Raw genomic sequence first — 12,883 nt, forward strand, 5'->3', positions numbered from 1 at the left:
AGACAACAGAGACAGACACCGGGAGGCAGAGACAGAGACACTGAGAGCCTCAGCCCTGGTACTGGGAGCAGCCCGGGAGCCCAGAACCATCACGCGGGGGCACTCGCGGCTCAGAGCGGGGGCAGGGCGGCTGCCCGACGCCAACCTCCAGGTGGGGCCCGGGGCCCAGGGCCCTGGTGACTTCCTGGTCCCTTCCGGATCTCGAATGACACCTCCACCCCAGCAGGCGCCCCCCAGCCCTGTGGGGACTCAGCCTAGACCAGCCCCCACGGCCCCGGAAGGTGCCGACAATGGGCTACGCGCCTGGCGTGGCGTCCGACTCGGTGCCCCTCAGACACTGGAGCCCAGCCTCCCCCCTCTGGCTGCGCTCTGTAGGAGGGACAGGGACAGCCCCTCCCAGGGCCGGGACTAAAGGGGACAAGAGATGGGCCAGGAAGGAAGGTGCCGGCTGTGGAGACTCACACGCCTGGGGAGAGGCCAGAGCAGGGACAGCCGGTGGCCCTGCAGCCTTTCGTCCCCACCTCTCCCTGCCAGGGCCTGAGTGGCCTTCTGAAAACCCTTGGCCCCATCAGGCCCCAGGAAGCTGCACCCTCAAAACCCCAGCCCCAGGGGGCTCTGTCCAGCCCCAACCGAGGCATCCTGGTAGGACAGGGTGGGGGGGTGCCCACCACCTCAGCCCCTTCATTCCAGGCCCACCCACGCCAGGCAGACACACTGCTCCCCTCACCTGGCACCCGTGGCCTGGGTCTGGGTCTTGGGGGCCGGGGGTGCTTTGGGTGTAGAGAGAAGGGGAAGGGCTTAGAGCCAACAGTCTCCCCTGCCCAGCTGTCACCTGGCCCTCCCCCATCCCCAGACCAGCCGATTCCCTCCCCGACACCTTTGCTCATGCAGCGACGCGCACGCTCCTGAGCTCCAGGCCTGGCTACCCTGCCCCCCTGCCACTAGCCGTGCCTCCCTGCACCTGTGCGGTCAGCTCTGGGCCCCGGGCATCCTCCCTGCCAGAGGCCCTGGGACAGGGCCAGGGGCCCCTTCTCTGGGTGCCCAGCCCAGCACGCGGCTGACCCTTGGTTGCCAAGTCCCTTGCCAACACAAGAACAGGTGAGCAAACCCATCCACGCCAGATGCTTCCAGGCACCAGCTGTGGGCAGGGTCTGTTCTAACGCTGAGGGTCAGGGGAGGGGGAGCCAGACCCGCTCTCAGAGCTGTGTGTGTGTGGGGTGGGGACCTGGCTAGAGAAGAAATAGGTGGTCTGCAGTCTGTGATGGCCCTGGAGTGGTGGGGGGGGGGGTGTCCCTGGCTAAGGCCCTGGAGGTGGTCAGGCTGCTGGGATCCGTAGGGTAAGCATCCAGCAGCGGGGTGCAGGGAGGGTGTGGGTTTTGGGGTCACCAGGTGCCTGGGGTGTGTGGGGGGGGTGGGCAGCAGGTGCCTGAGCGCCCCTCCAGGGCCACGGGCAATGCTGGGCGCCCTGGGAGCCAGCCTCCACGGCGAGGCCTGAGCCAGGAGGGCCGAGGGTCTGCAGCAGTCAGCCCGCCCCGCACAGCCACCACTCCCACTTCACCTAGAAAAAGGCCCAGTCCAGCGGGGGAGAGAAGGAGGGGAGAGGCCGCCCCAGCCGGCCTGGAGCCACCACTGACCCACCTGCCTGGTGACTTCCACTGGCACCGGACCCCCAGGCCTGCATCTCCCCGATCCCCTGGCCTTGGAGGTCACTCCAGCCCTGGGGTCCTGACTCTAAGGCAGAGGGGCAGTGCCAGTGCTCCGGGAACCTCCGGCTTAGCTCGTCCCAGCCCGGGCATGTCCCCAGGTGTGTGCTAAGGCAGCACAGCCAGCCTAGGGCATGTTACCAGAGGCCCGAGTGTCTCCACAAGGGAGGCGACAGCCCTCCTCCTCGGTACTGCCTGGACCACAGCCGGGCCAGCGTCCACTCCTGGGTTCCCCACTGCGGGGGGACCGTGACAACAGGGGTTGTCTGGGGAGGCGCCGAGACAGGGAAGATTTGGCAAACGTGGCCCCAGAGAGCTGTTTAGGGGGCGCTGGTGACAACCACGGACGACCCTCGTCGGTATGTGTGCCGACAGCCACCACCGGCCCCCGAGGCCCCAGGCGCACTCTGCTCTCTGCGGCCTCTGAGGCCACACGACCGCCGGCCCATTTCAGGGCCTCGTCCAAGGCCACGGCACTGGGAGCAGCCCGCCCCGTGACAGACACACAGCAGAGGACTACGCAGGGCCGCCTTCAAATCTGTGCGGTCCCAACGCAGAGAGGACCCCGGGGGTGCCGAGCAGAAGCGGGCCCCCAGCCCCAGGGAGGCGGGAACAAGGGGCGGGCAGTGGCCTGGGGATCCCAGGGTGCCTGTGATCCGAGGTCTCTGGGACCTTGTCTGGATCTGAGACCAACGCCCCCGCTCCCCGAAGCTGACCCCTCCTGGGTTCCATCAGACCCCCGTCAGGGACCGCATCCCTGGAAACACGCGATTCATCTTAGAACTCGGCCTGAGGGCCCGCAGAGGGCCTCTGGCCGCTGGCTGGCTGCTGAGGAAAGAGGCCGAAGGGGCGGGCTTACCCAGGTTGTCTGTCACCTGGTAGGCGTCCCGCAAGTCCTTCATGCGGAAGCCGATGACGTCCACGAAGTCCTCCACCAGCCGGAACAGCTCCTTGGCATTGGGGCCCATCTGGGGGAGGGGGAGGCAGGAGTCAGGGAGCCTCGGCGACGGCGGGCAGCAGCCCCGTCAAGAAGGGGACCACCAGAGCCACGCGATGTCGCCAAGGACCCCTGTGCCCAGCAGGGACACAGCCTCTGCCTCCTCGGGCCTCCCTCCCCCACCTCATCTGCTCCCTCTCTGTCGGGGTCCTGTCATCACGCCCCCCACGCAGGACCCTGGACGGACAGCAAGCAGATGGGGCCTGAGTCTTCATCGCCATTTGGTGACGAGAATCCTGACCCCAGAGGGGCTGCTGTGCTCCGGCCCCGCGGCCGGGGTCCCACAGGAGGAGAGCAGTGGTCTCTGGGCACCGTGGGCCACACGGGGAGCCGCCCCGGGCACGGGCGCAGTGGCAGGCTCCGGGGCGGTCTGGGAGGCGGGGCATCGGACCGCGCTCCCCGATGAGAAAGAGCTGCCGTGTGCCGCATGCACCAGCGCCTAGGCCTCTTCTCACAACCCTCCCTGAGCCCCCGCGGGGCCCTCAGTCCTCTGACGACGGGAAACCGAGGCCCGAAAGATAAGCCACGGCCTCAAAGTCACCAGAGTGGCAGGGGCCGTGCTGGGATCTGAGGCCAGGACCCCACCCTGGGTGACCTGGGCCTTAGTGGGGCCCAGAGATGCCCGTGCCCAGCCTGCTGCTCCGACCACAAGGCCCCAGCCTCTTCCCTACCAGCTGGGCCTCTTCCCACTTGTCTCGGTTCTCCTCTGCCAGCAGGTTGCTGATGATCTGGACAAAGTTCTGGAAGGAAGAGGAAGAAGGGGCAGTGAGCAGAGACCACGGCACCAGAATCACAGCTCAGTGTGGGACCAGGGTCAGGGTCAGCGTGGGACCGGGGTCAAGGCTCCATGTGGGAGCAGGGTCAGGGTCAGAGGGGGACCAGGGTCAGGGTTCAGAGTGGGACCGGGGTCAGGGTTCAAAGTGGGACCGGGGTCAGGGTTCAGAATGGGACCGGGGTCAGGGCTCCGTGTGGGGCCGGGGCCAGGGCTCCGAGTGGGACCGGGGTCAGGGTTCAGAGAGGGACCGGGGTCAGGGTTCAGAGAGGGACCGGGGTCAGGGTTCAGAGTGGGACCGGGGTCAGGGTTCAGAATGGGACCGGGGTCAGGGTTCAGAGAGGGACCGGGGTCAGGGTTCAGAATGGGACCAGGGTCAGGGCTCCGAGTGGGACCGGGGTCAGGGTTCAGAGAGGGACCAGGGCCAGGGCTCCGTGTGGGGCCGGGGCCAGGGCTCCGAGTGGGACCGGGGTCAGGGTTCAGAGAGGGACCGGGGTCAGGGTTCCGAGAGGGACCGGGGTCAGGGTTCAGAGAGGGACCGGGGTCAGGGTTCAGAGTGGGACCGGGGTCAGGGTTCAGAGAGGGACCGGGGTCAGGGCTCCGAGTGGGACCGGGGTCAGGGTTCAGAGTGGGACCGGGGTCAGGGTTCAGAGTGGGACCGGGGTCAGGGTTCAGAGAGGGACCGGGGTCAGGGTTCAGAGAGGGACCGGGGTCAGGGTTCAGAGAGGGACCGGGGCCAGGGCTCCGAGTGGGACCGGGATCAGGGTTCAGAGTGGGACCGGGGTCAGGGTTCAGAGAGGGACCGGGGCCAGGGCTCCGAGTGGGACCGGGGTCAGGGTTCAGAGAGGGACCGGGGTCAGGGTTCAGAGAGGGACCGGGGTCAGGGTTCAGAGAGGGACCGGGGTCAGGGTTCAGAGTGGGACCGGGGTCAGGGTTCAGAGTGGGACCGGGGTCAGGGTTCAGAGAGGGACCGGGGTCAGGGTTCAGAGAGGGACCGGGGCCAGGGCTCCGAGTGGGACCGGGGTCAGGGTTCAGAGAGGGACCGGGGTCAGGGTTCAGAGAGGGACCGGGGTCAGGGTTCAGAGAGGGACCGGGGTCAGGGTTCAGAGTGGGACCGGCGTCAGGGTTCAGAGTGGGACCGGGGTCAGGGTTCAGAGTGGGACCGGGGTCAGGGTTCAGAGTGGGACCAGGGTCAGGGTTCAGAGAGGGACCGGGGCCAGGGCTCCGAGTGGGACCGGGGTCAGGGTTCAGAGAGGGACCGGGGTCAGGGTTCAGAGTGGGACCGGGGTCAGGGTTCAGAGAGGGACCGGGGCCAGGGCTCCGAGTGGGGCCGGGGCCAGGGCTCCGTCTGAGGGCGGGGTGGGCCGGCGCCCCGGCCGCCCACCTGCGCGTCCCCCGGCGTGGGGCTGTAATACGCCCTCCGGAAGATCTCGGTCATGTTCCTGAGGACGTCGATGGTGGAGAGCAGGTCCCCGCTGTAGCTGGCCCCGTCCTGGGAGATCTCCACCAGCGTCTGGATGACCTCGGAGACGCCCTCCCCGGGCAGCCCACGCTGAGCCTTCGCCAGGTGCTCCCGCGTCTGGGGAGATGCGGGGTGCCTGCCGTGACTCTGCAGGGACCAAGGACCTCCCACGCCCAGAGGGTCCTCGGCAGCCCCCAGCCGGTGGCCACGGCTGACTCAGGTCCACCGCGTGCCGCTGGGACCCGGGCTAAGGCAGCCGACTGCCAGCCCAGGACGCGCGGGAGACTCCAGGGCCAGGCTCACCATCATCTGGATGTTGCGGTAGTCGATGGAGACGCAGCGGATGTAGGTGGGCGGCTCCCAGTGGGCAATGCCCTCCTCGTCCAGCTCACAGCGGCGCAGGATGAGGCCTGGGGAACGGGGCTCAGCTCTTCTCCCTCCTCCCGCCAGGGCTCCCACCCCGCAGGCCTCTCGGATGGGACCCTCCAGCCCTGGACACAGGCCCACGCCCCTGGCCTCATCCCCAGAGCAGAGCCGGCACAGGGGCCAGGCCTCCCTTGGTTTCTTTCATTCAAAACGTTTCTGAACAGATGTTGCAGGTCAAGGCCTGGACCCTGGCAGGAGCCAAACCTTCAGGGATCGCACCTGTGGCTGGCAGGGCCCTCGGCCGAGTGAGGGGCTTCAGGGTTCAGCCCAGGGCCTCTCGGCAGAGCCCCTTCCCATCTGGAGCCCTGGGGAGAACTGACAGCCAGGCCCCACCCAGGGCCCCCATGGGGTCAGGAGCACAGCTGGGTCCCCGCCCAGACCACGCGGGACCAGAGGCATAGCCGGTCCCCTGTCTACTGCACCCAGGGGCGTCAGGGGCCCAAGGGCCTGGCTGTGTTGTGGACACTGGGCAGCCTCGGAGCTGAATGGCATCAGATGTCGAGAGCCTTAAACAGGGCACGGCCTGTGGCCCAGCGCTTTGCTCCCACGGAACCTCGCACAGCTGTGCGCACACACTGGGGTGACGACCCCAAGGAACTGTCAGAACCCTGACACCCAACAGGAGCCACGGGGCAGGACAGGACCCCTGCTCCACGGCACAGGGCGGAATGAAAATGAGGGGAGATAAGGGCCACACGTGCAGACAAAAGGCCAGAGAAGTCACCCCATCCTCTGACTTGTGCTTTCTTCACTTTGCTTCCCTGGATCTGCAATATTCTACCCAGAACGTGGATGATTCTGCAGACGAAGCAGGGCGCGGGGCTTGCAACCACGGCTGGGAATGCACAGCTGCCGCCACGGGGCTCAGCCCTGTCGGGGTGGGGAGCCCACCGCCAACTTATTTTACAGAAGCCAAACAGAGGCTCAGAGAGGGTGAGTCGGCTCCTGAACGTCACAGAGCAAACAAGGGTCCACAAAGGCACACATTTCTCCGACGCGCTGAGCTCCTTCTGGGAGCCCACCCTGCTTCTCCCACACCCCCATCACTCCACAGGGCTGCACAGAGCTTAAGACCACCGTGCGCAAAGCTGACTTCCCGATCACTGGCCCTCAAAACCCAGGCTGAGTGTGTGGACTCCTCTGTGCCTCGATTCCCACATGAGAGTGGGCGCTGGCTCCCGGTGAGGTGAGCGCTCAGGACCGGGCGGTCCCAGGCCCCTGGCCAACCTGCCCCAGCTTCTGCGTGCACAGCACGCTCACAACTCCTGGGCAGGCCTGTGGGGGCATCTCAGGGTCTCATCCCTCTCTGTGAGGGAGGGTCGGGGCCCCCAGCACACCCGCCCCGTAGGCCCTCACCTGTAGCGTTGCGAGGACACCGGACCGCAGCCACCTCTCCCGCCGGGGTCTCCTTCCAGACCACAGCACCAAAGCTGTCCTCATCGCAGATCTCATGGGGCTCTGCCAAGGGGCCAGAGATGTGAGTGGGGGCGGGATACAGGAGGAGGGACCCAGAGCCGGCAGCAGGGTCGGGAAGGCCGAGACCCCGCCAGGACACCTACTGTCATAAGAGGGAGTCATTCCCCAGTGGAGCTAAGCCCCATGCCCGTCCCCAGTCATTCAGGATGCCCTTCCCCAGGGTCCCGCTGTGGCAGGGGCGACACTCACCCGGACACCGCTGGGCGCTGCACTGCCGGTACTCATCTTGCGGGCCCTGGCAGGCTACTCCCCCGAAGAAGGGGCCCAAGCAGGCACGCTCCCGCCGCTGTGTGCCACCCCCACACGTGACACTGCAGCCGCCCCATGACGCCCAGGCCTGCCACTTGCCATCCACTGTGGGAGACAGCCACGCACAGAGGCACAGGGATGGGGCAAGGAGGGGGCAGCACAGGAGCCACAGGCAGGCAGACCCAGGGGTGCAGTGGGGGGAAGGCAGGAGGAGAAGGAAGATGAGATAGGGGGGCAGAGCTCAGCTCCACAGAGGAGAAAATACATGCCTCTCGTGCACTGGTCCCCCGTGACCACCCACTGAGCCCCCACATTTTGGGGCCACAGGCGAGGGCCCACCATGAGCCCCCATGGGGTCTTGCCCCTCCCAAGTGGCTCATGCCCCCCAGGTCCCCTGCCCGCAGGCCCCGGGGCATGGCCCTGACCTGGACACTGTTGCAGGAAGCAGTCTCGTGTCTCCACCCAGTGGCCCTGGCACTCGGCGCCCCCGTACGAAGGCCCGTTACACTCCCGTGTGCGCTGCTGCCGGCCCTGGGAGCAGCTGGCGGAGCACGTGCTCCAGCTTGACCACTCATTCCAGTTTCCATCCACTGCCCGGCCCGGGGGAGGAAGGGGACAGGAAGCCAGCGTGAACACCCAGGGCCCACCGCACCCAGCCGGGGGCATGGGCGTGAACACCTCTGGGGCCCACTGCGGCGCTGTGAGGTCTGCGGGCCATGCGTGTGACAACCACGGGGGCCCAAACGCCCACGGTGCATGAGCGAGAACGCCCAGGTCCCAAACCTCCAGCCTGGTCACTGACTGAGGTTCCAACCTCCGAAGCCCAGGGAGGTGGGGCTGAGCGGGCAAAGCCAGGCCCCTCCTTTCTCTCCCTGTCCCACCGGGCCCAGGGCCCTCCCTCTCACCTACCAGGGCACAGAGCAATGTTGCAGAACTTGGTTTGCTTCTCCGGGCCCTCACAGGGGTTGCCTCCAAACTGGGGGGGCCGGCAGGTGCGGGTGCGGTCCCGGAAGCCGCGGCCGCAGGTGCTGGAGCACAGGCTCCAAGGCGACCACTCGTCCCAGGCTCCATGCACTACGGAGCGAAGCGAACGGAACCCTGGGCCACCCTGGCCTGGCCCCGCCCACAGGGGAGTCTCCCGCCCCGCCCCCTGCTGCTGCCCCGCCCTCCCCGCCCCTCGCCCCCGCCCACCTGGGCACAAGGAACCCTGGGCCACCCTGGCCTGGCCCCGCCCCCTGCTGCTGCTGCCCCGCCCTCGCCCCGCCCCTCGCCCCCCGCCCACCTGGGCACACGGCGGAGTTGTTGCACAGCCGCTGCTCCCGCAGGGGCCCGCTGCACTGCGTGCTGTAGGAGGAAGACACGCAGAAGCGCGTGCGGGTCTGCCAGCCCTCGCCGCAGGTGCTGGAGCACACGCTCCACGGGGACCACTCCTCCGCCGCGGGGTCACCTGTGGGCCAGACCTGCAGCATCACAGGCCTGCTGCTGCCCCTGCTCTGGGGGCTGCGGTCAGACCCTCAGCCCTGGAACCTTTTCTTCTCCACAGGCCCTTTTGCCTCATGCCAGCTGCCCTAAATCCTGTGTGCTTGGAGACAGGCGCCTGGCACCTGAGAAGTTAGTCTAATTACGGTAAATGAACACAGTCATTACTTAGAACCAGCAGCAATTAATAACACATAGCTCTCGCGCAAAGACCTGGTACCCTGGAACCGCCTTTCCCCGCTTCCCAAAGGTTTAGCGCCTTTTCGGTGAGCCCCGCCCTGCCACCGCTACTCACCTGTCTGCGGGGCCGGGAACCCAAACTGCTGCAGCTCGTCCCCCAGCTCCTCCCGCCGCCGCGCATCCGTGGACCGCAGGGACTGGCTCCGGGAGTTGGTGCGCCCCGCGGCTGCAGGGTGGCTCAGGTGAGCGTCCAGGCCGTGGCCTGTAGCTCTTGAGGGGCGCCCTCAGCCTTCCGTCCCTCAGCCCCCAACTGCAGTGGGGCGGGGCCTGCCAGCACCAGAGCCACCTGGCCTCCCTGGAGATTTGGGAAACCAGGGACCAGGGCACCCAGGCCTGGTGCCAATCCCTGTCTGGTCCTGTAGGTCGAGTCTCCTCTGCCCTTCGCCCCTCCCTCTCTTCCTCCCGGCCTGCAGGCGTCACCTGCAGAGCAGCAGGTCTCAGTGGCTATTGCTCTCCCCCTGCTCAGCAGCGCCCCGGCGATCCTGCCTCCCTTGGCCCAGCCCTGACACCCCGGGGTCCTCCCCAGGCTTCTGAGATGAGCGCCTCTCCCCAGGAAACTTATCGGGGGAAAAAATAACCCGAAGAATGACAACCTCATTATAACTTGATTTAACTTTATGGAAGCAGCTAAAATATGCATGAGGTCATTAGAGAGCCTTATTAGATAAATACATTCTGGAGGCAGGACTGAGCTGCGGCAGGGGGTCTGGCCAGGGCTGGGATGGGGTGGAGGGACAAGCCCCACAGCCGCCTTCCGCTTGCACCCCCAAGTTCCAACCCACAGATGCTAAGAAAGCCCTAGCCAGTCCCACCTAACACCGGGTCCCACTCCCTCCTGGGCCCTTACTTCCACCGGTCCCCGCCTGCCTGGACCAGTTATAGGCCCCGCCCCTGGCCTGGCTCTCCCACCCGGACCCCACGCCAGGCCCCGTCCCTCGTGGTCCAGGCCCCGCCCCTCGTGGTCCAGGCCCCGCCCCTCGTGGTCCAGGCCCCGCCCCTCGTGGTCCAGGCCCCGCCCCTCGTGGTCCAGGCCCTTCTAGGCCCGGCTTGTGCCGAGCGCTCTTCCTCATCAGGCCAGGCCCTGCCCCCAGCCCTTTTCCCCACCGGGCCGGCTGGGCCCCTCCATCTGGCCCCGCCCCGGGCCCGCCCGTCCGCGAACTCACGGCCACAGGCCTTGCGGTTGCACAGGCGGCCCTCCTCCAGCACCCCCTCGCAGCCGCCGCCCTCCACGCCGGGCGCGGGCAGGCAGGTGCGCGTCCGCGTCTGCAGGCCTCCTCCGCAGTCCCGCGTGCACTCGCCCCACAGGGACCACAGCTTCCAGCCGCCTGGGGGGAACCAGAGAGCAGGTCAGGGCCGGGAACGAAGGCAAAAGGCTTTGGTGTCTTTCAGGGGGTGACCCCTGGGGTCTCCTAGACGGGGATCTGGGGTGCAGCGCCCCCGCGAAAAGACTCGCAGCGTGGAGATCTCCGAGTAGCAAGCAGCCCGGAACGCTGGCCGCTGGACCGTGTGCTAGGAGGAGAGTTTGGGCTAGTGATGGGGCGTGAAACATAGGCCGACAGGGCAGCAGGGAAAGTTGGGGTCTGGTGCCCACCCCACCGTCCTCTGGAGCCTGGATGCTCTCCAGCTGTCTACTAACACGTGAGCCTGGCTCTCCCCGGGCTTAGAATCCAGGTCCCCAGGGTGGGGGCTGGACACAGCGCTGGAGGCTGGGGTGGGTCTGAAGAATGAATGAATGAGAGAATGAATGAATGAAAGACCCCCGCCCACCCAAGGGCTGCATTATACCAAGGGCCCTGTGACAAGGGTGGGGGCAGAGGGGTCTCTTCTGCCAGGGCCCCCATGCCTGGCCCCCATCCCCACCCCCTGCCGAACCCCCTTCTCAGGGCCCTCATCCCCCCCCCCCGATCTGTGTGCTCTTTCCCCCACCCGACACAGGGACACCTGAGGTGACCAAGGTCCCACACCCCACCCAAGGCCCTGCCAGGTGGAGCCTCCCCCAGACCCAGCAGGGATGGGCTGCTGAGGGTCTCAGGCCCCTCCAGCCACCCTCCTTCGGCCCTCTCATGGGTCTTCTCCATCCTGACTCTGTCCCCCAGTAGTCATGACCCTGTACCCCTGAGGACACTAAGAGGGACAGCCTCAAAGTACTGGGGAGCCATTGCGGGGTGAGGGGCAGGGAGGCCATACATCTGGGGCCAGAGCTGGGGGCTGCAGCGATGGGCTCAGCAAGGGGCCGCTTCATCTGGGCTTTCTGTCCAAGGGCCATGCTCACGGTGCCCGGGTCACTCCCGCTGCGAGGGACAGTGGTGCCGCCATCCCATTTGTTCCTGGAAACGCCAGGGCCCTGAACTCCCAGCAAAGTAGAGTCAAGGGAGGTTCAATGAGGGCACATAGCCTCATCAGGTGCCAACTATGTGCCAGGCACAGGCCAGGCACCCTGCACGCAGCTCCCTGACAGGGCACCTGTGTACAAGGTGGCAAGGAGATGGCACTGCCAAGACTCAGCATTGGGCCCCGCACTAGAGCTGGGCCCCTGCTCCAGCTCCCCGGGGGCTGGAGCAGGGGAGGCAGACTGGCCAAGGGCAGGCACACCTGGCGCAGCAGGAGGGCCCCTGATGCCTCTTGGATTCTGGCTCATCTGCGGCCTGGGGGAGCCGACCCACATCATGGGGTGAGAATAAGGACTGCGCAGATCCCGGAGGGTGGGCACCAGGGTCCAAGGACCAGGTTCACCAACCAGGCACCACGGTCGGTGGTCAAGTCCAGTCCACCCTGGCTTCACACTCCTCACGGGAGGAGGGGCGCTGCTTCCCAGGCCTGATGCCTGTGCGGCTAAGTGGCAGGAAATGTCTGGGAGACGCCAGGTGTGGGTGAGCCACTGGGTCAGAGGTGATGCCGGAGAACTCGCTTTGATTTGCAGCAAGTCCGCCAGGCGGCTCTGTTCTGCCGAGGGCCACCTGGAAGGTGCCAGCGCCCCCTCCCAACGGTCCCTGCGCCTGTGCTGGGAACCGGCCAGCAGGGGGCGCCATTAGCAAATGAATGGGAGGCGGGGGAGGGAGCCCGACTCCTCCAATTTGGAAGGCGGGGCTCTTTCTCCTTCTGGGTGATGGGTGTGCGCTGTAGGTCGGGAGCCTCCCACGCCCCCGAGGCCTTGCGGAACCTCCTCTTCCCTCTCAGAGCCCACCTCCCATGCTCCTTACTTCTCCCGAGCCCAGAGAGGCAGAGCGCCTCGGCCAAGGGGCCAAGGGCACGCAAAAGTCAAGCGTCCTGTCCTTCAGATTTGCCCGCTGGAGGGACACACTGGTGGAAGGGGCAGGTGGCAGGCCAACGCACAAGGGACCAGCAGGACGGACTGGCTCCAACTTTAATCGCCTGTCCTCTGCGGGTGGGCGGGACCCGGTCCGTCCCTTGCGCATGCGCAGTAACACAGGGCTCCAGGCTGTGCAGGGGGCCGGAGGGGGGAGCTGGCCCAGGCCACAGAGTGGGAGCAGGGCTGAACTCTGCACGGACCTTGTTCCAGGGGCCCGAGGGGCCTGGTTCTGAGCCCTTCTCTGGGCCTGGGCGCCATGCCCTGCGCTCTCAGTGTTCAGATGAGAAGACGGAGGGCCGCTCTGGCTGCTGTGCTCCCTCGGTGAGGAGGGGGCCGATGAGGAATTGGACCTGGCCCCCACACCCTTCAGGGAAGGTTGCTCCTCTCAAGCCCAGATCGCTAGCATCCTGGGTGGGGGAGTCCTGACTCCCCAGCTCCCACCCCCCTGCCCCGCCCCCGTGCCAGACGCCCCAGCACACAGAAACGGTGGGCCTCACTCCACCCAGGAACCACCTACAGCAGAGGAAACAGGCTCAAAGAGGGGTGGCCCAGACAGCCAGGGCTGGTGGGGCCCCCCCAGGAGGACGTGCCCCGGAGCGGGCACGGAGGAGGCACGGAGGCCTGAGCCTCAGAAGGCAGGTGGAGCCAGGGCCTCGCAGGCTGAGTAAGAGTGATAGGGTGGAGGATTCTAATTCTACACAAACCCTGCCTCGCTTTGAACTGCAAATGTCGCACTGGAGAAGGCCCGCCGGACCAGGGGCCCCGGGGA

At 66.9% G+C, this 12,883-nt stretch overlaps 1 protein-coding gene across 1 annotated transcript in view; it reads right to left on the reverse strand.

The window, feature by feature from the left end:
* ADGRB1 (adhesion G protein-coupled receptor B1) overlaps positions 1-12,883 on the reverse strand; it is a 76,319-nt gene that overhangs the window by 43,773 nt on the left and 19,663 nt on the right. The window contains 11 exon segments of the mRNA XM_021088791.1: positions 2,563-2,671; positions 3,372-3,440; positions 4,857-5,051; positions 5,238-5,344; positions 6,717-6,818; positions 7,026-7,190; positions 7,511-7,684; positions 7,995-8,159; positions 8,368-8,532; positions 8,860-8,970; positions 9,968-10,129. Coding sequence (XP_020944450.1) covers positions 2,563-2,671; positions 3,372-3,440; positions 4,857-5,051; positions 5,238-5,344; positions 6,717-6,818; positions 7,026-7,190; positions 7,511-7,684; positions 7,995-8,159; positions 8,368-8,532; positions 8,860-8,970; positions 9,968-10,129 — 1,524 coding nt within the window.

Source organism: Sus scrofa, chromosome 4, assembly GCF_000003025.6.
Source record: "Sus scrofa isolate TJ Tabasco breed Duroc chromosome 4, Sscrofa11.1, whole genome shotgun sequence".
Taxonomy (NCBI): domain Eukaryota; kingdom Metazoa; phylum Chordata; class Mammalia; order Artiodactyla; family Suidae; genus Sus; species Sus scrofa.